The sequence below is a fragment of the Bubalus bubalis genome, chromosome 3, assembly GCF_019923935.1.
Source record: "Bubalus bubalis isolate 160015118507 breed Murrah chromosome 3, NDDB_SH_1, whole genome shotgun sequence".
NCBI classification, from domain to species: Eukaryota; Metazoa; Chordata; class Mammalia; order Artiodactyla; family Bovidae; genus Bubalus; species Bubalus bubalis.
The window spans coordinates 56,874,410-56,901,429 of record NC_059159.1 but is presented as its reverse complement, the minus strand read 5'-3'; the positions used below and the strand labels follow the sequence as shown (position 1 = coordinate 56,901,429).

The 27,020-nt window shown below is 42.6% G+C and overlaps 1 protein-coding gene and 1 long non-coding RNA gene across 3 annotated transcripts in view; both read left to right on the top strand.

The window, feature by feature from the left end:
- Nucleotides 1–386: 386 nt before the first annotated feature.
- On the top strand, nt 387–3,349 carry LOC112583817. The gene is made up of 3 exons (XR_003108070.2): nt 387–588; nt 1,274–1,341; nt 2,444–3,349. It is a non-coding gene; the product is annotated as an uncharacterized LOC112583817 (long non-coding RNA).
- An 8,534-nt stretch (nt 3,350–11,883) lies between these two features.
- The window catches only part of LOC102412899 (phosphatidylcholine transfer protein), a 276,982-nt gene continuing 261,845 nt past the window's right edge, over nt 11,884–27,020 (top strand). The window contains exon 1 of one of the 2 annotated variants that reach the window (XM_025281267.2): nt 11,884–12,078. In XM_025281267.2, coding sequence (XP_025137052.1) covers nt 11,938–12,078 — 141 coding nt within the window. In that variant the 5' untranslated portion in view covers nt 11,884–11,937. The remainder of the gene's footprint in view (nt 12,079–27,020) is intronic. The other variant, XM_044939647.1, reaches the window with a different exon arrangement.

Here is a 27,020-nt window from a genome sequence, read left to right as displayed (position 1 = left end):
AAGCAGGAAGTGAACTGGCAGATTAAGGGAGCAAACACCAAGTGGAGGCAACAAAACAATTGCCTTTTGCTTCTGACTTGTGGGCTTTCCTTTTATCCATCTGAGAGGTTTGACTCTGGCCTTGCCTTCACTGGCAGTGTAGTGCGTCTATGTGCAGCAGCGGCGAGAACTGGACTTCAGAGGGTGGAAGATTCAGGTGGTCCTGGTCAAGAGCACCTCGCTGCCACAGTTTCCAGAGAAGTTCCAGGCTTCATCTGGGTGAGGGATCATCCTGGGATTCATCCTGGCTGTAACCGGAGCAAAAGTAAAAAGAAGGCAGCGGTTGGTGTGCTGGCACGCCCTGTGAGGCTCAGAAAATGCAGGATGCATTTCCCCTGAGGTCAGAGAACTGGGCATGGCTCCAAAGGAAACAGAGGAGACTCAATCCACCCCTGAAGTTTGGCTACAATGCAAGGTGGATGTTTAAATCTGATCAATCTATTTTTTACTTACTCTTGCATTGTGCAAATGAAATCAGAACATGGAAGTGAACCACAAGGTTTAGGAATTGACTTCAGGCTGCTCTTGTTCTGCACATTCTGGCTGGAGGTGAGCAGGAAGGCCGGTGGGACCATCTCTGAGGAGGTACCTCTCACTCAACAAAAACTAAATGGCTCAGGACCTGTCTGCCTTGAGTTCCATACTCAGGAGAGAATCTGGGAGGCTTTACGTGGCCACCTGCTGGACTGGAATGGGCGTGGCCTGGAGACTGCAGGAAAATCTGATCAGTTGTTCTGGTGTGTGTTAGATCTGCCACCTTGGATGCATCACCCCAGTCTTCTAAGTCTCAATTTTATCATTTATAAACTGGAGTTTAATTTTATCAACTTTTATAATTAAGATAATTGAGAGAAATAAATAAGTGAGATACATATCCAAATATCTAGCACTTATGCTATGCTATGCAATGCTATGCTAAGTCACTTCAGTCATGTCCAACCATATGGACTGTAGCCCCCCAGGCTTCTCTGTCCATGGGGATTCTCCAGGCAAGAATACTGGAATGGATTGCCATGCCCTCCCCATCTAGCACTTGCCATGGGTTTAATAAATAGCAGCAGAATGTGCTTTGACTGTTTGCCAAAGTGTGTATATAAGTCTCCCAATGAGGAGATGGGAGAGTCCACTTGAATTGTGTGTTACCTCCCTCCTTAGTTTTTGGCCTGAATGTAAACCTGGATGTTTGCTGCTGTATTTTTACTCCTTTTAAATCATCCTTTCTTTCCCTCTCTAGTATTAATTTATTGCTTCATAAACCCTGGTGGCTGGATTCCATCCTGGCTCATCAACTTGCTTGTCAAGGTGAGACCCCCAGAGGCAGGGGGGAAGCGTGCTTGACAAATGTTGACTTACCCTGTGGGCCTGTTAGACTGAAGAGATGTGCAATCTCAGGCCTCATGAAGCTCTTTTACGAAGCAGCATGGTTGACTGACTGGTTAGGACTGGGGTTGCCAACATCCAAGACTGAGGTTGGGACAACAGACTAAAATCTTTACCTGGAATATCAGCTCTCCACTACTTTCCCACCAAGATCCCGCCAGCATCACTCTCTGGAACCTTTGGACAATAACCTGCTCCTTGTAGGAACAAGGGTGCTTGTGGACCCTGTATCTGCTTATGGAGGAGTTAGGCCAACATGGCTTGGGAGACAATGAGATATGCTCTAGCCTGGGGAAGCCTCCAGTTTCATTTTTGTGTTTTCTTTCTATAAGGAGAAGGGACTTCAGTGGTATGCAGATCATTCCTGGAGACCATTCAGTCTGCTTTCTGAGGTCCTACTTATGGCCTGGTGGGCTCACCAATTCACAGGGAGAGTGAAAAAGTACACAAACTTGAGTAAAACACATCATAGTTTGAGTTCTGGTCCCTACTTCTGACTATGTAATCTAGGGAATCTATCAGTTTCTCCCCTCCAAAAAACGGGGATGGATATTTCCACAATGTAGAGAAGGAGTATCCAAAACAACATTTGGGGAAAGTCTGGGCTATGTTAAACACTAAGTAAAGAATGCCATATCCTGCCTCTTGCTCCCAATTCTTACCAATTTCTAATTTTGTGAAGCAAGTCCTTTCTTTCATCTTTTTGGAAGAATCACGCAGCCCAGCCCAGTCCCATTTCCTGAGTTTTCTTTTTCTTTTCAAAAATAGTGTTTTAGAATTGTCTTAGCTTTCTACTAGCAAAAGCTAAAATATGCAAGGTCTGAAAACTGTGGCCCCAAACTTACCTGTGCCCTGATTCTTACCTTTTTCATCATCAGTGACAACATTCTGTTGAAATCTTACCAGGAGCCCTATTCTCATATTTATTATTCCCCAAGGCATCTTCCTTCACCTTTGCCACATCCTGAGAATCAAGAATAGTTGCTGTTAGGACAGAGTAATGACAATCTCCTTTTCTTTGCAGAATGGAATTCCTGGCTTCCTGGCTGACCTGGAGGATGCCTGCCTGAGGTACCAGAGGAGAACCTATGAGAGATTTGGGAGCTTTTTGTTCATGAATGATGTCCCTGGAAGTGCCGCAACTTCTGCTGCTCAGCATGTCTGTCATTTTTCCATCTCAGAAGCCTGCACACTCTCCAGCACCTTGTGCCCAAGGGTGCCAGCCTGATGCCTGGCTTCCTTTCCCATTCTCCCCACTCTGCGATGCACTGCCTTGTTTCACTGTAGAATGTGGGTCAGATTCGGAAAACCCTTGAAGAAAGACTCAGAAGTCTTTCTGGATGGACTTACCAAAATGCTCCAAAGACATACAATTCTAAATCAAGAACATAGGAATCTTTTTTTATATATAATATATTTTCTTATTGAAAGATAATTGCTTTACAGAATTTTGTCATTTTCTGTCAAACCTTAACATGAAAGGTATATACATATATATATCTCCTCCCTTTTGAACTTCCCTCCCATCTCCATCCCCATCCCACCCCTCTAGGTTGAGAACATAGGAATCTTTTGATTTCCATCTTCGTTGCAGATCTTCTCCCTGATGTAAAGAAGCAAACTGAGGATAATAAAGATGGATGGGTGGGGTGTCCTCCATATTGTTCAAGTTGCCATTCACTTCTTTGAGGAATTAAAGAAACCTATATTATCTTACAAACCAGGCCTTTATTATAACTGAAAAGGAGGCTCTAGGAAGAATTCAAAGCCCACTTGTCCTTTTTACCAATGCCCAAATGTACCCTTTTCATCTCAAAATGTTTGCAGATATTCTAAAAGTTATGAACTTAAGGAACAAAAGTCCTTGGTGCAACTTCCATCCTTTCTTTGTGTCTTTGACATATAAATATTCTACATAGTCTTCCCTAGGATACAAAGGAATCTCATAAGAAGGAGAGAAAAAAGTCCATTTTGATAATTAGGAGCAGGAAACATCTTAAAATCTCACTGGGAAATAGTAGTAAAAAACTATCTGAGCAGATAACCTTGATTTACTCCATCTTCCAGAATCACAATGGACCCATATCTTCTTTTATAAACCACTGAGTTTCATATTATCATACCTGTTTATTTCTTTCTCTATCTATATGCTCTAGTGAATTTTTTGTATTTCTGAATGATATTTCCAAAGTTATTTTTAAAGGCTCCAGTAATTGACTTGAAGTTCAACAAGAAATACACAAATCAAGTGTACTATCAGAATTATAGAAACTAACCCAAATATTTTCCAGATTCATGTGATCTAGGATAATATTTGGTAAATAAACCTATTTTTACAAGGACAATTGAGTGGTGCTACAAAAACACTGAAAATACCCTCATTTTAATCTGGTTATATGCCCAAACTTTTATACTATTCATGGGGTTCTCAAGGCAAGAATACTGAAGTGGTTTGCCATTCCCTTCTCCAGTGGACCACATTCTGTCAGACCTCTCCACCATGACCCACCTGGGTGGCCCCACAGGCATGGCTTAGTTTCATTGAGTTAGACAAGGCTGTGGTCCTAGTGTGATTAGACAGACTAGTTTTCTGTGATTATGGTTTCAGTGTGTCTGCCCTCTTGCAACACCTACTGTTTTACTTGGTTTTCTCTTACCTTGGACGTGGGGTATCTCTTCACGGCTGCTCCATCAAAGTGCAGAGCAGAGCCCGGGCGGCTAGGACCGGGCACAGAGCGCAGGCAGCTGCGACGGTGCACAGACCGCATCCGAGAGGAACTACCCCATGTCCGAGGTCAGGGGACAGAATGGGAAAGACGAGAGATCTCTTTAAGAAAATTAGAGATACCAAGGGAACATTTCATGCAAAGATGGGCTCGATAAAGGACAGAAATGGTAGGGACCTAGCAGAAGCAGTAGATATTAAGAAGAGGTGGAAGGAATACACAGAAGAACTGTACAAAAAAGATCTTCACCACCAAGATAATCACCATGGTGTGATCACTCACCTACAGCCAGACATTCTGGAATGTGAAGTCAAGTGGGCCTTAGAAAGCATCACTACGAACAAAGCTAGTGGAGGTGATGGAATTCCAGTGGAGCTATTTCAAATCCTGAAAGATGATGCTGTGAAAGTGCTGTGCTCAATATGCCAACAAAGTTGGAAAACAACAGTGGCACCTGGAAAATTCAGCAGTGGCCACCTGGAAAAGCAGGCCTTTTCCAGGACTGGAAAAGGTCAGTTTTCATTCCAATGCCAAAGTAAAGTAATGCAAAAGAATGCTCAAACTACCGTACAATTGTACTCATATCACACACTAGTAAAGTAATGCTCAAAATTCTCCAAGCCAGGCTTCAGCAATATGTACCATGAACTTCCAGATGTTCAAGCTGCTTTTAGAAAAGGCGGAGGAACCAGATATCAAATTGCCAACATCCGCTGGATGATCGAAAAAGCAAGAGAGTTCCAGAAAAAACATCTGTTTCTGCTTTATTGACTATGCCAAAGCCTTTGACTGTGTGGATCACAATAAACTGTGGAAAATTCTGAAAGAGATGGGAATACCAGACCACCTGACCTGCCTCTTGAGAAACCTGTATGCAGGTCAGGAAGCAACAGTTAGAACTGGACATGGAACAACAGACTGGTTCCAAATAGGAAAAGGAGTACGTCAAGGTTGTATATTGTCACCCTGCTTATTTAACGTCTATGCAGAGAACATCATGAGAAATGCTGGGCTGGAAAAAGCACAAGCTGGAATCAAGATTGCTGGGAGAAATATCAATAACATCAGATATGCAGACGACACCACCCTTATGGCAGAAAGTGAAGAACTAAAAAGCCTCTTGATGAAAGTGAAAGAGGAGAGTGAAAATGTTGACTTAAAGCTCAACATTCAGAAAACGAAGATCATGGCATCTGGTCCCATCACTTAATGGGAAATAGATGGGGAAACAGTGGAAACAGCGTCAGAGTTTATTTTTGGGGGGCTCCAAAATCACTGAAGATGGTGACTGCAGCCATGAAATTAAAAGACACTTGCTCCTTGAAAGGAAAGTTATGACCAACCTAGATAGCATATTCAAAAGCAGAGATATTACTTTGCCAACAAAGGTCTGTCTAGTCAAGGCTATGGTTTTTCCAGTGGTCATGTATGGATGTGAGAGTTGGACTGTGAAGAAAGCTGAGCACCGAAGAATTGATGCTTTTGAACTGTGGTGTTGGAGAAGACTCTTGAGAACCCCCTGGACTGCAGGGAGATCCAACCAGTCCATTCTGAAGGAGATCCGCCCTGGGATTTCTTTGGAAGGAATGATGTTAAAACTGAAACTCCAGTACTTTGGCCACCTCATGCGATGAATTGACTCATTGAAAAAGACTCTGATGCTTGGAGGGATTAGGGGCAGGAGGAGAAGGGGATGACAGAGGATGAGATGGCAGGATGGCATCAATGACTCGATGGACACGAGTCTGAATGAATCCGGGAATTGGCGATGGACAGGGAGGCCTGGTGTGCTGCGATTCATGGGGTCCCAATGAGTCAGACACGACTGAGTGACTGCATTGAACTGAACTTATGCCCAAACTTCTCACCAAGAAATTGTTCAGCTATAGGAGCCAATTAAATTACTATAAAACATTCCTTCATCTATAAAATGAATCCTTTTTTTTTCTTTGCCAACTAAAATTGTCACTCGCCACCTAGCACTACAAGAGTGAAGTCCCCAGTTACTGCAGTCACTGCCCTTCAGTAGACCTTGCAAGGAGTTCAGGGCAGAAATTAGGAATGAAGCATTCGGTGCTCTGGGAAGTTCTGGCAAAACAGATTTTTGCATAGTTGGATATTTTCAGGAGAACATTTTACTAGCCCAATTTCTTGCTTTTTCTTATATCTAGAAAATGACTAAGACTATTATTGGACATCTGTTCCACATGAATAGCAGCAATCTTTCTGAGACTAGTGGAAACCCTCTGCCAAAATGTTTGCTTGACTTCCTGTATCCCCATTCACTAAAATCACATATATATTGACCTCCCTTGCCTACTTTTCAAAGCAGTTCCTCAGAGATATCTGAGAGGCTGAACCCTGGGCTATAGTTCTTTTTGTCTCAAGTAAAACTTAACTCACTTGTTAAAGAGATTGTCTTTAATCCATTGTATATTCTTGCCTCCTTTGTCAAAGATAATGTGTCCATATGTGCGTGGATTTATCTCTGGGCTTTCTATTTTGTTCCATTGATCTATATTTCTGTCTTTGTGCCAGTACCATACTGTCTTGATAACTGTGGCTTTGTAGTAGAGCCTGAAGTCAGGTAGGTTGATTCCTCCAGTTCCATTCTTCTTTCTCAAGATCGCTTTGGCTATTCGAGGTTTTTTGTATTTCCATACAAATTGTGAAATTATTTGTTCTAGCTCTGTGAAGAATACTGTTGGTAGCTTGATAGGGATTGCATTGAATCTATAGATTGCTTTGGGTAGTATACTCATTTTCACTATATTGATTCTTCCAATCCATGAACATGGTATATTTCTCCATCTGTTAGTGTCCTCTTTGATTTCTTTCACCAGTGTTTTATAGTTTTCTATATATAGGTCTTTAGTTTCTTAAGGTAGATATATTCCTAAGTATTTTATTCTTTCCGTTGCAATGGTGAATGGAATTGTTTCCTTAATTTCTCTTTCTGTTTTCTCATTATTAGTGTATAGGAATGCAAGTGATTTCTGTGTGTTGATTTTATATCCTGCAACTTTACTATAGTCATTGACTAGTTCTAGTAATTTTCTGGTTTATAATAGCCAGGACATGGAAGCAACCTAGATGTCCATCAGCAGACGGATGGATAAGAAAGCTATGGTACATATACACAATGGAGTATTACTCAGCCATTAAAAAGAATACATTTGAATCAGTTCTAATAAGGTGGATGAAACTGGAGCCTATTATACAGAGTGAAGTAAGCCAGAAAGAAAAACACCAATACAGTATACTAACGCATATATATGGAATTTAGAAAGATGGTAACAATAACCCTGTGTACGAGACAGCAAAAGAGACACTGATGTATAGAACAGTCTTATGGACTCTGGGAGAGGGAGGGGGTGGGAAGATTTAGGAGAATGGCATTGAAACATGTAAAATATCATGTATGAAACGAGTTGCCAGTCCAGGTTCGATGCACGATACTGGATGCTTGGGGCTGGTGCACTGGGACGACCCAGAGGGATGGAATGGGGAGGGAGGAGGGAGGAGGGTTCAGGATGGGGAACACATGTATACCTGTCGTGGATTCATTTTGATATTTGGCAAAACTAATACAATTATGTAAAGATTAAAAAATAAAATTAAATTAAAAAAATTATTTTAAATTATAAAAAAAAAAAAAAAAAACTTAACTCACTGCTCTCACATGGTGCTTTTTTTTTGTTGTTGACACCTTTGGCAATCAACAAAGAGACCCAGAGCAGACTTGTAGCCCTCTTCTGAACTTTATGAAGAACCCGTAGTTGGTACCAATAGAGACCTTCTGTGCCCATCCACCTTCTCAGAGAGTTCAGATGAATTTAGAGTGAGTCTGTCTTGGTTCTTGCATCTTGCTTATGGGTTGATGATCCTGAGTTCTCTTTGGTGGTCTATAATAGGTATCTGGCCCCCATTTGAAAGATACTGGGGGGAGTGGGACAACTGAAAGACACTGGGGAAATTGCCTACCCAGTTGAAAGAAATTAGTTTGCTCAGTTCAAAGACACTGAATGACCTGGGACTGAGCGTTAAGATAGGAGGCTGATCTGACACATTTCCTCAATTGACTCTATACATGGACATCACCAGATGGTCAATACTGAAATCAGATTGATTATGTGGTTTGCAGCCAAAGATGGAGAAGCTCTATACAGTCAGCAAAAATAAGACCAGGAGCTGACTGTGGCTCAGATCATGAACTCCTTATTGCCAAATTCAGACTGACATTGAAGAGAGTAGGGAAAACCACTAGACCATTCAGGTATGACCTAAATCAAATCCCTTATGATTATACAGTGGAAGTGAGAAATAAGTTTAAGGGCCTAGATCTGATGGATAGAGTGCCTGATGAACTATGGAATGAGGTTCATGACATTGTACAGGAGACAGGGATCAAGACCATCCCCGTGGAAAAGAAATGCAAAAAAGCAAAATGGCTGTCTGCAGAGGCCTTACAAATAGCTGTGAAAAGAAGAGAAGCAAAAAGCAAATGAGAAAAGGAAAGATATAAGCATCTGAATGCAGAGTTCCAAAGACTAGCAAGAAGAGATAAGAAAGCCTTCTCAGCGATCAATGCAAAGAAATAGAGGAAAACAACAAAATGGGAAAGGCTAGAGATCTCTTCAATAAAATTAGAGATACTAAGGGAACATTTCATGCAAAGATGGGCTCGATAAAGGACCGAAATGGTATGGACCTAAGAGAAGCAGAAGATATTAAGAAGAGATGGCTAGAATACACAGAAGAACTGTACAAAAAAGATCTTCACGACCTAGATAATCACGATGGTGTGATCACTGACCTAGAGCCAGACATTCTGGAATGGGAAGTCAAGTGGGCCTTAGAAAGCATCACTACGAACAAAGCTAGTGGAGGTGATGAATTCCAGTTGAGCTATTCCAAATCCTGAAAGATGATGCTGTGAAAGTGCCTCACTCAATATGCCAGCATATTTGGAAAACTCAGCAGTGGCCACAGGACTGGAAAACGTCAGTTTTCATTCCGATCCCAAAGAAAGGCAGTGCCAAAGAATGCTCAAGCTACCACACAATTGCACTCATCTCACATGCTAGTAAAGTAATGCTGAAAATTCTCCAAGCCAGGCTTCAGCAATACGTGAACTGTGAACTTCTTGATGTTTAAGCTGGTTTTAGAAAAGGCAGAGGAACCAGAGATCAAATTGCCAACATCTGCTGGATCATGGAAAAAGCAAATGAGTTCCAGAAAAACATCTGTTTCTGCTTTATTGACTATACCAAAGCCTTTGACTGTGTGGATCACAATAAAGTGTGGAAAATTCTTCAAGAGATGGGAATACCAGACCACTGATCTGCCTCTTGAGAAACTTATATGCAGCTCAGGAAGCAAGAGTTAGAACTGGACTTGGAACAGAGACTGGTTCCAAATAGGAAAAGGAGTACATCAAGGGTGTATATTGTCACCCTGCTTATTTAACTTATATGCAGATACGTCATGAGAAACGCTGGACTGGAAGAAACACTAGCCGGAATCAAGACTGCCCCGGGAAATATCAATAACCTCAGATATGCAGATGACACCACCCTTATGGCAGAAAGTGAAGAGGAACTAAAAAGCCTCTTGATGAAAGTGAAAGTGGAGATTGAAAAAGTTGGCTTAAAGCTCAACATTCAGAAAACCAAGATCATGGCATCCGGTCCCAGCACTTCATGGGAAATAGATGGGGAAACAGTGGAAACAGTGTCAGACTTTATTTTTCTGGGCTCCAAAATCACTGCAGATGGTGACTGCAACCATGAAATTAAAAGACGTTTACTCCTTGGAAGGAAAGTTATGACCAACCTAGATAGCATATTGAAAAGCAGAGACATTACTTTGCCAACAAAGGTCCGTCTAGTCAAGGCTATGGTTTTTCCTGTGGTCATGTATGGATGTGAGAGTTGGACTGTGAAGAAGGCTGAGCGCTGAATAATTGATGCTTTTGAACTGTGGTGTTGGAGAAGACTCTTGAGAGTCCCTTGAACTGCAAGGAGATCCAACCAGTCCATTCTAGAGGAGATCAGCCCTGGGATTTCTTTGGAAGGAATGATGCTAAAGCTGAAACTCCAGTACTTTGGCCACCTCATGCGAAGAGTTGACTCATTGGAAAAGACTCTGATGCTGGGAGGGATTGGGGGCAGGAGAAGAAGGGGACGACAGAGGATGAGATGGCTGGATGGCATCACTGACTCGATGGACATGAGTCTGAGTGAACTCCGGGAGTTGGTGATGGACAGGGAGGCCTGGTGTGCTGCGATTCATGGGGTCGCAAAGAGTCGGACTCGACTGAGCGACTGAACTGAACTGAACTGAACTGTGCAAATATGTTCTATGTTTATGTGGTCACCTCCTCAATTCTAACTGGTGTCACTATTTTACCCCATTTTACAGATTAGGGAAATGGTTGTGAGTTTTCTGGCATCCATGCGGTGTTATCTGATTTGACATTTAAACTGTCCACTTTATCCAAACCAAAGTACAATGTGGTGGTAAGAAATATAGTAAAACAAAGGGACTTGAGGGAACAAAAACGTCTTTGAGTTACAAAAGATCTAAATTATACGAGCAGCAGAAGTCTTGGATGGACACCATGATACCTTTTGAGATCATCTTTCACCCTCCCGGTGGTGGCACTGTAGTATTAAGCAATAGGTTTCTTAATCTTTTTTGTACCATGTTCCCCTAATTTAGCCTTCTGGGGAATCCCATGGACCTCTTCTCAGAACAATGTTTTAAAGTGCGTAACAGAGCAAACGGAACATTGCTGTAGCATCTGACCCCTGAGATTTTCAAGCATTTCCACTCTGTCCATCTCATCTCCCACTTGTACTCAACTGCTCTGAGACCTTCCCTAACCTTCTTCAGAGAAAGTAAAGGAGAGACATGCAAGCAATTTGGAAATTACGCAATTTGGAAATTATGTTTCTGAGATATTTGTAGTGTCTTCTTTTTCTATTCTAGTTGATCAGATCAGATCAGATCAGTCGCTCAGTAGAGTCCGACTCTTTGCGACCCCATGAATCGCAGCACGCCAGGCCTCCCTGTCCATCACCAACTCCCGGTGTTCACTCAGACTCACGTCCATCGAGTCAGTGATGCCATCCAGCCATCTCATCCTCTGTCGTCCCCTTCTCCTCCTGTCCCTAATCCCTCCCAGCGTTAGAGTCTTTTCCAATGAGTCAACTCTTCGCATGAGGTGGCCAAAGTACTGGAGTTTCAGCTTTAGCATCATTCCTTCCAAAGAAATCCCAGGGCTGATCTCCTCTAGAATGGACTGGTTGGATCTCCTTGCAGTCCAAGGGACTCTTAAGAGTCTTCTCCAACACCACAGTTCCAAAGCATCAATTATTCAGCGCTCAGCCTTCTTCACAGTCCAACTCTCACATCCATACATGACCACAGGAAAAACCATAGCCTTGACTAGATGAACCTTCGTTGGGAAAGTAATGTCTCCGCTTTAGAAGCCTCCCCATTTCCTAATCCCTCCACCTATGCAGATCAAGTCCGACCTTTCTCTAGTTCTATTTGCTTTGCATTCCCGGGCAGCCCTGGGTCCGCCCAATCCTCCAGGCCGACCCCTCGAGGCCCCGCCCCCTTGAGGCCCTCAAGGCTCCGCCCCTATAGGCCCCGCCCCCAGCCGCGTTCCGGACCCTCTCTGGTCCCTTCCAGTAGGGCTGGGCCACTGTCTAGTCCCGCCTCCGAACATGAGCCCTGCCTTTTCCTTCTTCCTTCCGGGCCCCGGGGCAGCCGCTGCAGAAGGATGGAGCCTGGGACCGGCGCCTTCTCGGTGGAGGAGTTCTGGGAGGCCTGCGCCGAGCTCCAGCGGCCCGCACTCTCCGGGGCCGCCTGGGAGCTGCTGGAGGAGACCCAGGGCATCAGCGTCTACCGGCTGCTGGACCAGGTAGCTGTCCGCCCCCAGAGGACCGCCGGGCGGCAGTCTGCGGGGGGCAGGGTGGGGGGTGCTTCCGGGGGGTGGGGGTGGGAGTGGGAGGTGCTCCCGGGGGGCGGGGGTGAGGGGACCAGACAGGGCAAGTGTTTTGTTACAAGTTGATGACAGAGTGAAAACGTGGGTCTGAGGATTCTTGCTTAGCCTCACCACTTGCCTTCAAGTGATGTGAGCTTCTTTCCCACGTGGGTGCCAGTGGTATCTGTGTGGCGGGGACTGTGTTAAGATTGAATCCAGGAAGTAAAGCCACTGGGGTGTTCAGAGAGTGGATGTACAGGGTGGTATGTGTGGTGTGAGGAATGTTGCTGAGAAGGGACCTACCGTCGTCTAGTCATTTCACTAACTTGCTCCTTTGAGTGCTGCCCCATTCCTTGTAAATTGCACCGAATAGCTTTAGCCTGAGAAAAAGTCTGGGGAAAAGTTGAAGGGTAGGAGGAATGGAGTTGCGGGTGTGGCGGCAGGCCTTTGGAGCCAGGTAACCGGCCAGGTGGAATGATGGCCTGTCATCGGGTGTGTCCCAGGGTCAATGATCAGGAAGCTCAGTGCAGAGCAGGCAGAATTAATTTCTGAGTGTCATTTAAGCATTTACCTGGCTGCAAAAATGGACATGTTTTCAGAAAAAATCCTTTTATCTTCTGGATAAAATTGTTTCATTTTCTGCACCGGCCACTTCCAGGCATTTGCCAAATGTTGGCAATTCACTGCTCAGATGTATCTGATGTCTGGCCCCTTCCCCTTCCCTTTTTCCCCTTGACCTTTGTCACTCGGAGTGCCACCTCTTCCCTAGAATTGCAGTGATCTTCTGACTTGCTTCTTGGCCTTCCATCCTTTCCCTTCCATCCTGCACACCTGAAATCAAGCACCTGAAAGAGATTGTGATCTTATCATGCCCCTTCCAATGGCCCTGTTGATTGCGTAAAAAATAAAACCTACAGTAATAGCCTACTCATTTCATGCTGTCTTACGCTCAAGGCACGGTTAAGTGCTCTGCAGACACTGATTTAGTCCTCACATCGGTGCCATGTTGTCAGGCACTATATAGACTATCACCTTATTACCAATTTGGAAATGGATATATGGAAAGATTAAATTGATGGCTCAAGACTCACTCTGGGGTTGGAACTCAGCTTTCTAGCTCCAGACCTATGCTATGATACACTCCTCCACGGACTCTGAGAGGGCAAGTATGCCAGGTGGGCTGTGCTCGGGGGACTAGGCTGGTCCAGGGCCCATGGCTCCTCCACACCGGTCCTGTCCTCCCGTCAGCCCTGACCACTCCCTTCACGTCCCCTGAAGGGCTTGTGCTCTTTTGCTTTTGTGCCTTTTATCCCACAGCAGCCGCTGCCTAAGCTGAGGCAGAATGTCTGGCTTTGTATTGCTTCCATTGTGTATTGACATGGAGCAGGGCCCACCTCCCTCTTGGGGGGAGGATGGGTATTCAGAACTGTTCCTATCTCTCTGAACCATGATATAAGTCATATTTCTACCTGTTCTGGGCATGAGGGCAGTTATAGTACATTGATGTAAGCTACAAGTCTTTCCAGAGAGCTCCCGTAAGTTGGAGGCTATAGGCGTCGTGGCCTTGAGCCCCAGCAGCTAGGTTGGGGGCCACTGCCCATGGCCACCATGATCTGCATGTGTGTTCAGTGTCTAGGGACCCTGTTGTGTCGGGTGTGAGCCCTTTCCTAGAACCTTAGTTGCACATCCAGTGTTATTTGCTGCCTGACCCATTTTGCTAGATAGAGCCTCATTTTCTTTCCAGGTTGACTCCCATCCTTTACTTTCCTCCTGGAAGAGAATTCCCTCGAATCCCTCAGTTAGTAAATCTTGTCTTCTGAATGCCACTCCATAGCCAAGTGAATTCAGCTTGTCCTGGCCTGCCTAGACCTGCACTTATCTCCCCTAAAACCCTGTGCCCTCTTCGGTCTTGTGATCCAGTGTGGTTTCATCCACCATGCATGCTGTTGATATTATGTGACTCTGTTTCCTCTTCCCCACACTTCCCTGCCTAGAGCCACTGTGCATATGGCCTTGGGTCCCCAGGTCCCTGACTGGAGGTCCAACCAGAAAATCCTGGCCCCTCTGTTAATTTTCACCTTGGTTTACATACCAGACTATTGCCCAGGTCATTCCAGGTCAGGGTTTTCATTGCAATTGTTATCATCTGGCTTTTTAAATTCTTCCGACTGGTGTACAGAGTGGGCTTGTTTGGGGCCCTTTAATATTAGGGGACTAGCAGAGGGTCTTATTGATCCACCTGACTTTTGATGGAGTTGCATCAAGACCTTTCCTTCAGTCCCATCAATAGACACATTATTCATCTTATTTCTTAATAACCGTCTTCAGATTTCCACCCTGCTGGAATGAGTCCCTTGCTTCTTCCTGTCTCTTCCTATTTCTTGTTAATGTGAAACCCATAAGCAGAAGCTGAGACAGGTAATCCGATAAGGCTTCTTGAAATGCTTGATTTTGTTTCAGTAAGGTTACGTTTGGTACCCATACAAAAATAACCCTTTTCATCAAAGTTCTTGCTAAATCTTTGTTGAGTAAGGGACATGTTCAATGGATGAATGTTTGCATACAAATCATATTAGCTGTTTCATCAGGGGTGTACCATTTGGAATTTATGGAATAAGAAGAATCAGACAGTCTCCCTTCTCAGACTTTTCAGTGACTTTTATCCAGTTGAACCAGGCTGGCTGTTCCACAGGGAATAACCTGCTGTGAGTCTGAATCAGGGAGGTGTGATCATGATCTAAAAATGATGCTGTAACAAAGTTTCTATCACATGATTTGAAAAGATTGACATAAGCATAGAGGTACTTGAAAGAGTTTGCAGTATGACAGATAAATTGTATTTTAAAGTAAAAAAAATTGTGGCTTCTTTTTAGTAGACACAAAGAATTCTGAATCTTGTTCTTGAACAAATGGCTACTCTTGATACATCAAAAGTACCTTGTGATACTTTTCCATTTTCTCTTTTCCTATTAAATCACAGAATTTTAGACTTAGAAAGTCTCTTTGCAACCATTCTGTCCAATTACCATCACCCTTTCTTTTTGCTTTTCTCCTGCTTTCTTTGCCTACTCTGTTTCCTTGGTCTCACCTTCTTTTTCTCTCCCCAAGTGTAGTGCTAACTTATCTTTACATGGCCCCTTAATATACAAAATGCTATTACATGTAAGTTTTCATTTATCCCTCTCAACAAATATAGAAGATAGGTAGAGACAGGTTTATTTTCCTATTTTATGGATGGCAGTAAGACCCAGAGTGAGCCACACAAGCCCTCATAGCTAGTACTTAGACACGAACCAGTGTACTTGGATAAACTCAGTACCAAATATATAGTTTGCTTCAATTCAGAACTACATTCTTTTTCTCCAAGCTAAGCAAAGCTAAACCAGTCAATTCTAAAGGAAATCAGTCCTGAATATTGGCAGGGGGGACTGATGCTGAAGCTGAAATTCCAATACTTTGGCCACCTGATATGAAGAACTGACTCATTGGAAAATACCCTGATGCTGGGAGAGATTGAAGGAGGGAGGAGACGGGGACAGCAGAGGATGAGATGGTTGGATGGCATCACCGACTCGATGGACATGAGTTTGAGTAAGCTCCGGGAGCTGGTGATGGACAGGGAGGCCTGGCGTGCTGCAGTCCATGGGGTCGCAAAAAGTAGGACACGACTGAGCGACTGAACTGACCTGAAAGCGAAGCTAGGGCAACACTGCTGTGTGCTATGCTAGTCTATGTGGTGCTGTGGAAAAGAGCATGGATTTTGGAGGCAGACAGTCTTGAGTTACAGTCTCTGCTCTGTTCCACTGTCATTCATTTACTCAGGAGACATTCACTGCGTGCCTCCATGTGGCAGTGCCCTGACAGACACTGGGCATAAGCAGAGAGCAGGCAGTTGGAGCTGCTGGTTCAGTGAATGAGCTTCTTAAACAATAAACAGTATTCACTGAGGATAATAAACATAGTATATAATGAAATGACAGCTGAACATGCTACAGAAACAGTAAAGTGGGATGAAGGGATACAGAGATGTTATGGCGGAGGTGGGGATATCCAGGTGTGCTTTAGATACAGGGAATCTGGAAAAACCCTCTTCCAGAGGTTAACAATTGAGTGGAGATATAAACGAAAGAAGAGATTGTGCCCTGCAAATATCAGAGGAGAAATGGACCAGAGAGTGTTCCTCAAAGCTCAAGAGCTGCTGGGGAGCTCTCAGGTCACCTCTCAGCCCTATTAGAGCCCCATCGTGAACAGAGTTGGAGTGGAGCTTGGATGGTCCTTTTGAGAAGTTCCCCTTTGTCCTAGAGGCTGATTATTCTGTCCTGTCTACTTTGGTGTGTTTGAAATGCTTCAAAATAAAATATGTTTTTGTTGCTTCTTTTTGTTTTTTCATGTGAAAGCTTCCCAAGAAATTGTAATGAGTGTGCTGTGTTATAAACCATTGCAGTAGAGGGAACGCTGAGAGCTAAGTTCCAGGCTGACCTTCCCTCCTTTTCCAGGAGGGGCCAGAAGGGCGCAGGACCAGGGTGAACCTGATGTTGGAGAGTGGCCCCCACTTACTACTTGGGGGATATTGGCCGGCTGCTGTTTCATTTTAAAATCTCAGCTTCCTCATTTGCAAAACAAGTATAATTCTTGCTTTTTAGGATCATTGGCTTCTGACAAACATTGAATGAAATGATCCATGGCAGAGTGATTCTTAACCTTGAGCATACACTAGACTCATCTGCAAAGCCTGTTAACATTCATCTGCAAAGCCTGTTAAAATTCACAGTTAATATCCTACTCCGTTTCAGATTCAGTGGATCTGGGTGGGACTTGAGAGTTGGCTTTACATTACTTTACTTCTCCTCCTCCTCCTTTTTAACATTTTGTTTTTACCGAATGACCACGTGATACTGAAGCTCCATGGATTATACTTTGCGAACCACTGATGTAAGGGGAGCTTCTCATGTGGTGTTTGAGGTGCACCACCCCACGTGATGGCACTGAGAGGCAGGAGAGGGAAGAGTGAAAAGGAGGACTATCTTAAGGTGGAAGTCATGTCCACGTGAAGACCAACTCTTCCTGGTTTTTCAATTAGTGGCCACTTGGGAGTGGATGTGGTCCCCTGAACAGCAGGGAGAAGGTTCCCTTGGAGAGAAGGTTCGTGGGTCATTTGCAAAAGCTTTCCCAGAGATATGCAGTCAGGTCTCCCTGGAGCTTTAGGCTGGATACCATGCCAGTAGACACTGTGACCTGCCTGTACATGGCGTGAAACTGGCATGCAGAGGCTCACATCTTGATTTAGACCAAGAAAATATTGGTCTGGAAAGATCTGACTGAGGGCTTGACTTCTTACGATTTGAAACCAAGTGTCTGGCACTGTGTGAAGCGGCTGCCTTTGTCCTTGCAAAGGTCTTCTCATCAGTGAGTTTGGTCAAGAGCAGACAGTACTTTCCCAGGGACTGTTCTTTTCCTTGCTGTTGCCCTACTGAACTACTGAGAGCCTGGCCTCACTGGAAAACTAGGTTCAGCCGTGCTGTGTCGAGAGATAGCTTGGCCTTTTGGAAGGAAGCAGTGATTCAACTGCCATGGAAACGGATTACCTCAGTGGGTGAGAAGCTTCACTCTGATTTCCCAGATGGGATCGTAATCCGACTTGCATCACGGACCTCTTCACTTCTGGGTGCCAGGACTCTCTTCCCTTTTCCCATCCTTCTAGGTACCAACATGATCGATGGAGCAGTTGATACACTGGGGACACTTACAGAGCCATATTTACGTGTGGGTAGGACCACCGTGGCTTAAAGCTGAGCACCATGTGTAGCCTTCCTCTACTTGCTGCCACTGGTGGAGGTCAGCTCTCTCTCTGTCTCTCTCCTGTCCCATCGCCCCTCAGTGTAACTGGATAGATAATGTTGGAGCCTCAGCTCTCTCTCTGTCTCCTCACTTCTCTCAGGATGAGCTTGTGGTGTGAGGCAGCATGAAGATGCTGACCGATTGCAAGGTGCTGGTCCAAGATTTGAAGGCATGCCTTGGTGGGGAGGGGAGAGCAGGATCCCCCATGCCTGTCTGCAAGTATAAGTCAGACTTTGTATTCCACAGCTGGTTTGGGGCTGTTTGAATACACCCTAGTGAGAAGAAACCTTCAAAATACTGCTTCATGACCCATTCAAGCAGTGTTTCAGAACTTACTGTGTGCCTGCATTTTGGTGATGCCTGATGTATTCATCAGACAGAAAGTTCATACTTACCAGAAACTTTAAGACAATAAAACAGGCACCTTTTATGCAATGTCTATCTGAGTTCCTGACTTATATCGTATGTTTTTCTCCCTGAAAAGCTTCTTTTAACATTTCTTCCAGAGCCAAGTCTGCTGCTGATGAATTCCCTGTTTTTGTTTGTCTGAAAAAGTTTTTATTTCTTCTTTACTTTTGAAGGATGGGTTCATTGGATATAGAATTCTAGGTCAGTGATTGATTTAGTATATATTTCACCCTACCTTTTCTTTTTTTGCAGAGTGGTTTCTGATGAGATATCTGCTATAATTATCATCGGTATTCCTCTATAAGTAAAATGATGGCCCATTCCTTCCTGACAGCTTCTTTTAAGATATTTTTTTCTGTTTGGTTTTCTGAGTTTGCATATGTTTTGTTTAAGAGTGTTGTTGCTTATCCTGTATGGTGTGCTCAAGATCAGCAGATTTACTTTGAAGAGTGGTCTGAGCTTAAATGGTAAACCCACATGTGATTTAAAATAAAACATAATATATTTGGGGTTTATAATGCAAAGATTCCTCTCTTGCATGTGGAGTAGCAGTATGACTCTAGTAATCCAGAGCTTTTCTGGACTGTATGTTTTTAAGAAGTGGTGGCGGAAATGGTCTAAAGCAGGGATTGGAAAATTTTTTTTTTTTTTTACTGTTAAGAGCCAAATAGAAACTACTTTAGGCTTTATAGACTAAGAGGCTGTATATTGCCTTACATAACCACTTTGAAATCTAGAAACTATTGTTAGCTGTGGACTGTGAAAAATAGACAGCATGACAGATTCAGTAACTCCTGGTCTAAAATACAGTTCTGATGCTTAATTGCTCTGAGGTTTTGGGATTTATGAACCTAGGGCCCTAGCTGAGTCTCAGCTTCCTCATGTGTAAGTTGGAGATAATTCCTTTTCTGCCAGAGTTGTGCCAGGGATCCAATGAGAGGATACATTTTGAAGCCCCTAGTAAATTAAATGGTGTTTGCTGTGAGTAGGGTGATCTATATTCTACTCTACCCTTCAAGACCTGCATTATGCTTGTCCTGGTGAAACACATGACAAAGCTCTTTCACTCAGAACTGTCCGCTAGAATGGTCAATCACACGGTCACCTTGGCCACAGCTCTGTCTACTCTGACAGCTTGTTATTTCTCTAATAATATGTTGGGAGAGGCCAGTGACGCTTGGAGGCGGGATCATAGGCTGTGAACTCTGCCGTCACATCGCTGGCTTCAGGTCCAGGTTCTTTTGCAATGAATGAGCTTCAGGTCATGCTCGTTACTTGTGTGACCTTGAGTGAGTTTCATTATCTTCTAGTGTTAACAGCTGTATTTCTTGAGGTATCATTTAAGTACCTCAAAGTTTACTCATTTTAAATGTATAGTTCACTAATTTTTAGTAAGTTTATGGAGTCACACATCCTTCCCCGAGTCTAATTTTCGAATATTTGTGTTATCCCCAAAGAAACCTGTTCCCCATTTGCAGTCATCTCCTGTTCCAGTTCCCAGTCTTAGACAGCCACCAAGCTACTTGGTGTCTCTGCAGATTTGCATTTTTCTGGGTGGTCTGGGGCAAGAACACTGGGTTAGGGACTGGAAGGAAAGTTTCCCATCCAGGTTTTGCCAGCAGGAGTCATCAGCTGCCTTTTGATGCGTCTCTGTCATTTTTTACATAAGGATCTAAGACTCCTTCCAGCTCTGAGAGCCTGTGCCGTCTTTACTGACATTCTTAGCTTGTCGTTGGAGCAGTGGCTTGGAGCAAGTGTGCAGAGAGAGTAGAGCCATATTAGGAGCCGTCGTGGGGAGAAGAAGTGGACGGTGTCCTCCTCTCTCTGGCTGTCCCCAGAGCCAACTGTAGAACTCGAGGAAGTATGTCACCTCTCTGAGCTTCATGTCATAGGGACATGACACCAGTGTCCCTGTTGATACCACAGGGCTCTGTTGAGCTTACACAAGATAGTGAACCTAAAACTGGAACCTGCACTGTGTTTAGAGAAATAAATGTTCGTATTATTGAAAGAGTTAGGGCAGAGTGATTGGACAGCTTCCAGCGCAGAATGCATGGCAGCTGTAGTGACGCTGACGGATCACCAAGGCAAATCCATTCCAAGCTGGAAAGCCAAGTGTACACCTTGCCTGACGGTTTTCTCAGGCCCAAGAATATAGTGGGCCCATGATGGTTGTTGCTGTTTTTTTTCCCCGCGTGGTACATAGTAGAAGGAGGTGGAACTTTCTGTAATAGAGTGTGTGAAGTTTCAGATTTCTATGCAGAATTAAATATGCTGCAGTTCAGTGTCCATTAATTGTGTCCATTATCTCTTATTTCTCTTCCTTAACTATTCGTTTTAGTAATGCTTATGTATTTTTGTACTATTTTAATGAATTACATAGTGTAGTATTGTGTACTATTTTAATGAATTACATAGTCTTACATGCTTGGAACTATTCAGAAGTCTGCTCAGTACTATTTTGTCAGTCTACTTTAATGTCAAATAAAAAGCAAACCTGGACTTGAAGTTTAGACTGGACTTTAAGAGTTGGAGGATATTATATTAGGAAGAATACTTTGACCATAAGATCCATGAGTTTCTCAGGAGAGAGGCAGAAAAATCTTTTTTTTTTTTTTTTTTTTTAACAGAGAGAGAGGAGTCAGCAAGACTGAAACCACATGTGGGGAAGTGAGGTGAAGGTGGTCTGCTGAAGAATAGAACAGAATGTCTTACCCTGAGGCCTGTTCATTCTCAGCAGGGCTGGATGCTGCTTAGACTGAGGCTGGGCCAAAATTTAGAGTCTCGAGGAAGGAGATGCTTAACTAGTTTGGTGAACAGGCATTTTGTGCCTATTGATCCTTGGAATTAGTAGCTTAGCATTTGTGGGACCAACAAAGGGAATTTTGAGGTATTGTGTCTGGCCTTGTGATAGATAAAGAAAGGGTGTGTGTGTGTGTGTAAAAGTGATTCTTTTGTGATAGCTGTTTTTTGAAACACAAAGCATGGGAGAGTTTCTTAATCTCTGTAGTTTTTCAGGATCACAGAGCTCAAATAAAATTCTCAATAAGAACCACTTGTAATAAGTAGGATTGCTTGTAGCTGCAAGTAACAGAAAACTGGATTAACAAAGTCTTAAACAAGTGAAAAGTGAAAGTTACTCAGTTGTGTCCGACTCTTTGGACCCCCTGAACTGTACAGTCCATGGAATTCTCCAGGGCAGAATACTGGAGTGGGTAGCCATTCCCTTCTCCAGGGGATCTTCCCAATCCAGGGATCGAACGCAGTCTCCCGCATTGCAGGCAGATTCTTTACCAGCTGAGTCACCAAGGAAGTCCCCAAAGAGAGGTTTGTATTTCTCACCTAGCCAGTAGTCCAGAGGTTAGCAGTTGCTGGCGTTGAATCATTTGATCAACAATGTCAGTAAAACTCTGAATATTTTCACTCTGCTTTCTCATTTTTATTGTCTCTTAATCACAAAATAGCTGCTTCAGCTCTAGACATCATACCCATATTCAAAAGAAGAAAGAATTGTCTTATGGCTGCCTCTACCTGTAAAAGAGATGAGGAAAATTATCAGCTGTGCAATTTTCTTAGTAAGAAAGAGAGTATATGCTATAATGAATCTCCCGTTTCTTCTGGGAATTATATTCTACACATGGTATCAACTGATTCTCTACCACTGACTAATTCTTTTACCACCTGTGGTGTAGGAAAGCACAGTATCCTGTAATCAGTGAGTCATTAGAAAAGTATGTTGTTTTTCTGTTGTTCAGTCGTGTCCAACTCTTTGTGACCCCATGGACTGCAGCACACCAGGGTTTCCTGTCCTTCACTGTCTTCCAGAGTTTGCTTAAACTCATGTCCATTTAGTCAATGATGCCATCCAACCATCTCATTCTCTGTCTCCCCCTTCTCCTCCTGCCCTCAATCTTTCTGACATCAGGGTCTTAAAAATAGTGGATATTTGTACAAGTAGTTCACTTTGCTGTACAGCAGAAAGTAACCCAACAGTGTAAATCATCTATACTGCAATTAAAAGTAATGTAAAAAAGAAAAGCATGCATTGCATTTTACTTTGGATACAGAAATTGAGCCATTCTTAGAAGTGTTTTCCTGGAGGACCTTCAGGAAAAGCCAAGCACCTTTTGAGTATACTTGTTTAGTCATTTATTGAAATGTTAGAATTTCAAAATGTATCTGCAAAAAATTTTGCACCAGAATTACATCTCTAATTTGAAAGAGAATTACGCATTAGTACATTGCCCAAATAAAACTAAGATTTATGCTTCCTCCTACTAAATTATTTGTACAAACAGTGGTACCCAGTCCTGGTGAGATGTTTCTTTGCTACTGGTGAGAGTATAAATAGGTAAAATTCTTTCTTAAAGATTTATAACAAGTATAAAGAGCATTAAAATGTTAATGTCATTGACCCTAAAATTGATCTCTGAAGAAACATTTTGCTTGCCTAATGAGGAAGTTAGTATTATGAACCAGGTTTGTCCATTTGGAATAATTTTTCCAGCAGTGTTCATAATTGTGAAAATATATATATGGAAACAGAAATAACTTACAGAATAATAAAATTAGCTGATCACTCAGTTTCAAAATGATGTAGTTAAAAATAGGAATACAGTCTGTTTATACTAAATTACTCCCATTTTATAACACATAGAAATATTTATTTACTCAAAAATATGCAAAATATTGTTGGTATTTGAGGATTATGAAGTTACATGTTTTAGTTTTCTTTATTATTTTTGGCATCTTCTAATTTTTCTCAATGAATATGACTTACTTTTATAATGATGAAAATTTCATTTTTAAGAGACATAAAGAAAATGTGAGTTTGTTTCTTTTGAAACAAACCCCTTCTTTTGAAGGAAATGAGGGGTAAAAAATTGCTTTGACCCGGAATTTGAGTGGAGCTATTCTGTGATTGAAAAGAACATTTTATGGATGGACTAGCAAAGGTGTCACCAAGCATTTTGCTTCTCTGGTGTTCTGGCATTTCTCAGTCCTGCCGTGAAGGGACTGTTTAAAGGAAGTTGTCATAGTAGTTCCTACTTGGGTATTCACGTAAGTTGCATCACTCTATTTTTCTCTTTCTAGAGGGCTTTCTGTTTTCTGTGGTATTACTGGAGTGAAGTCACTAACCGCAGAAACTACATTCAGAAGGGAAGGGGACTAATTTCAGGAAACACTTTGTCTTCATGCGTCCAGATAACCAAAGCTAACTCATGGAAGCTGAGAAGATCTTTTTTTCTATACATAATTATCCCTTTTGCTCACTGTATAGAAAATCAGTTCAATTCAGTCACTCAGTCGTGTACGACTCTTTGAGACCCCATGGACTGCAGCACGCCAGGCCTCCCTGTCCATCACCAACCCTGGAATTTGCTCAAACTCATGTCCATAAGTCAATGATGCCATCCAACCATCTTATCCTTCGTCATCCCCTTCTTCTCCTGCCTTCGATCTTTCCCAGCATCAGAGTCTTTTCTAAGGAATCAGTTCTTCGCCTCAGGTGGCCAAAGTGTTGGAGCTTCAGCATCAGTCCTTCAGCCTATAAGTGATATGCTATCACTTATATATGGAATCTAAAGTAGAACACAAATGAGCATGTTTATGCAATGAAAACAGACCAACAGATATAGAGAACAGACTTGTGGTTGTCTGGGGGAGATAGATCGGGGGTGGGAAGGATTGGGAGTTTGGGGCTGGCAGATGCAAACTTTTACGTGTAAGACGGGTGAACAAAAAACCCTACTGTATAGCTCAGGAACTACATTCAATATCCTGTGATAAATTAAAACATAATGGAAAAGACCATGGAAAAGAAGGTATGTATATCTATAACTGAGTCACTTTACTAAACAGCAGAATTTAATACAACATTGTAAATCAACTATACTTCAATAAAAAATGGTAAAAAGAGAAGCAATATATCATATATTGCAATTAGGGATTTGTGGATTTTAGCATTACATGCCATTTAAATTTTCTTCACATTTTATAATTTTTCTTAATGAATATGAATTATTTTTATAGTTATAAAAATTCACTTTATTGTTTCAAAGACAAAATGAAGTTGTGAATATGCTTGCTGAGGTCCTCTTTCAAAGGAAATGATTCTTTGATGCAAGAATTTGGATGGGGCTGCTAAACACCTGTAAAGAACATTTTATTGATAGACAAGGAAATGTGTCATCCCACAATTTGTCCTCTGGTGTTCTGGCATTTCTCAGTGCTGCCATGAAGACAGTGCTTAAAGAAAGTTGTCATGATCGTTCATTCTTGGGTATTCACATAAATCACACTGTTTTATTTTTCTCTTCCTTGAGGGCTTTCTTTTTTCTTTTCTGTACTATTACAGGACTGAAGTCACTAAGGGCTCAAATGATCAATACATGCAGGAGGGCTGTGAACCAGTTCCAGGAAGCAGTTTGTCTTCATTTATCCAGACAACCAAAGCTGATTCATGTGAAGTTGGGGAGATCATAATCTCTACACATAGCTATCCCTTTTGCTCACTGGGTATAGAAAACGGGGCCACACTATTCCTGAACAGAAGCTAAATCTTTGTCTTCCCAAGCTAACTAAAACGTGTGTGGGTGTAGATGTGTGCTGGTATAAAGCCTCATCCTCTGTGAAGTTGATGGGAGGAGACAAGAGAAAGAAGACTTTTCTCTTGAATCCCTCCCTCCTGTGGGGCATCCATGGCACAGCACGTGTGGAGGTCAGACCTACCAGTCTCTCATTTGCTGATTGGAGACTCTTGGTATAATGCCACATGCTCTCAGAGCTGAAACATCCTTATGAATTCAGTTTCAACTTTACTTTCCATTTTCTGCCAGGTACTTTCACAGACATCTGAGATTCCTAAACTGAGAATTATGGTTATGCCACCTAAGTCAGGAGACCCTTGAAGCCTCAGGATCTCTAGAAAGATTTTCACGTTTCCAACTTGACTTCACATAAGTTCTTGGAACAGTGTTTAAGGATGTAGGTTCATTCCTCTGGGGTTAGCCATTAGGACTGCGTTAGCACCTGGAAGTGTAGGTACATTTAAAAGGTTCATTTTTGTTTCTTTTGTTTGTTTGTTTCTGTACTGGAATTAAGTCATTAGTTTAATCTTAACAAAGAACCCTTTGCCAAGAGGGTCAGGAATTGTACGATAAACTTTTTGGCAGGGGTGTCAGGAATTAGTTGCCATTGTACAGAGAGTGAAGTGTATCCCCTCCAGCCTACATCCTCACAGAATATGGCTTGAAAACAAGGAAAATCTCTTGTACTTAGACCTTTAGAAATGATCTTTTTTTCCTGAATAAAAAGGACTAGTGTGGTTTGAAGCTGGTGTTTCTTCCCCCATTTCATTCTTTAATCTTTTAAAAAATTTTTAATTGGAGGATAATTGCTTTACAATATTGTGTTGGTTTCTGCAATACAATACAACAGCATGAATCAGCCATAGTATACATATATCCCCTCCCTCTTGTACGTCTCCTCCATTCCTACCCCTTCATCCCTCCTCTCTAGGTTGTCACAGAGCACTAGGCTTAGCTCCCTGTGTTTTACAACAGCTTCAACCAGCTTTCTATTTCACATATGTATATGTTTCAATGCTACTCTTTCAATTTGTCCCACCCTCTCCTTCTTCTGTTGTATCCACAAATCTGTTCTCTATCTACATGTATCCCTTTTTCTTTCTTTTATACACAAGTTTTTTATAGAAAAAAAAAAAACAGTTGCTGAAAAATTCCATCTTAGAATTGGTAAAACAATAATGTTTTCAGTTTCATTATGGCCCATGGTTATCTAAAATAGTCTGAACTCTGCCTATGTGACATTTCCACATGAGTGTTTAATAAGCACTTCAAACTCAACATGCTCAAAGTAGAACTCTCGGTCAGCCCACAGGTCACCACCTCTGCAAGCTTTCTCTCTCTCAGAAAATGGATCTCCCATCTACCTGGTTGTTTAAGCAAATGTTAGAAGATCTGTTCTAGCTATCTCTGTCTCTACAGCCAACCTGTCAGCAATTTCTGCTGACATTACTTCCAAAATGTTACCCTAAATTACTGACTTCTCCCCATCACTATTGTTACCGCTCTGGCCAGTCGTCAACTTCTCTTCTCTGGATCATTGTGCTGGTCTTCTAACCCATCTCCTTACTCATTTATGTTCTATTTTCTACTAAGAAGCAAGAACTAATAAAAAAAAAAATAATTTCCCTATTTGAAGTTATTGACTGGCTTTCCATAGCTACTAGAATAAAATCTTTGTGCCCACTGCCTTGGTTCACAAAGCCCTCTGGACCCAGCCCCCACTACTTCTCTGACAGCAGCTCCTATCACTTTCCCATCACAGTTCCCTGGTCTCCCTGACTTTCTGTTCTTTGAGGAAGACAACCAATCCATCAGCCTGTGGGCCTTCTCCCTTCTCCCAGGAATGGGCTTTTCTCATCTTCCCATGGCCAGCTCCTTCTAATACTCAGAAGAAACTCTTCTGATAAATCCCTCATAAAGACATTCCCTGAACACCTGGTGATATGCAAACCACCAGCCCCCCAAAACTAGATACCATTTATCACATAACCTTCTTTTATCCTACTTAAATTACCTGGATAGCTATCACCAGCACCTGTGGCA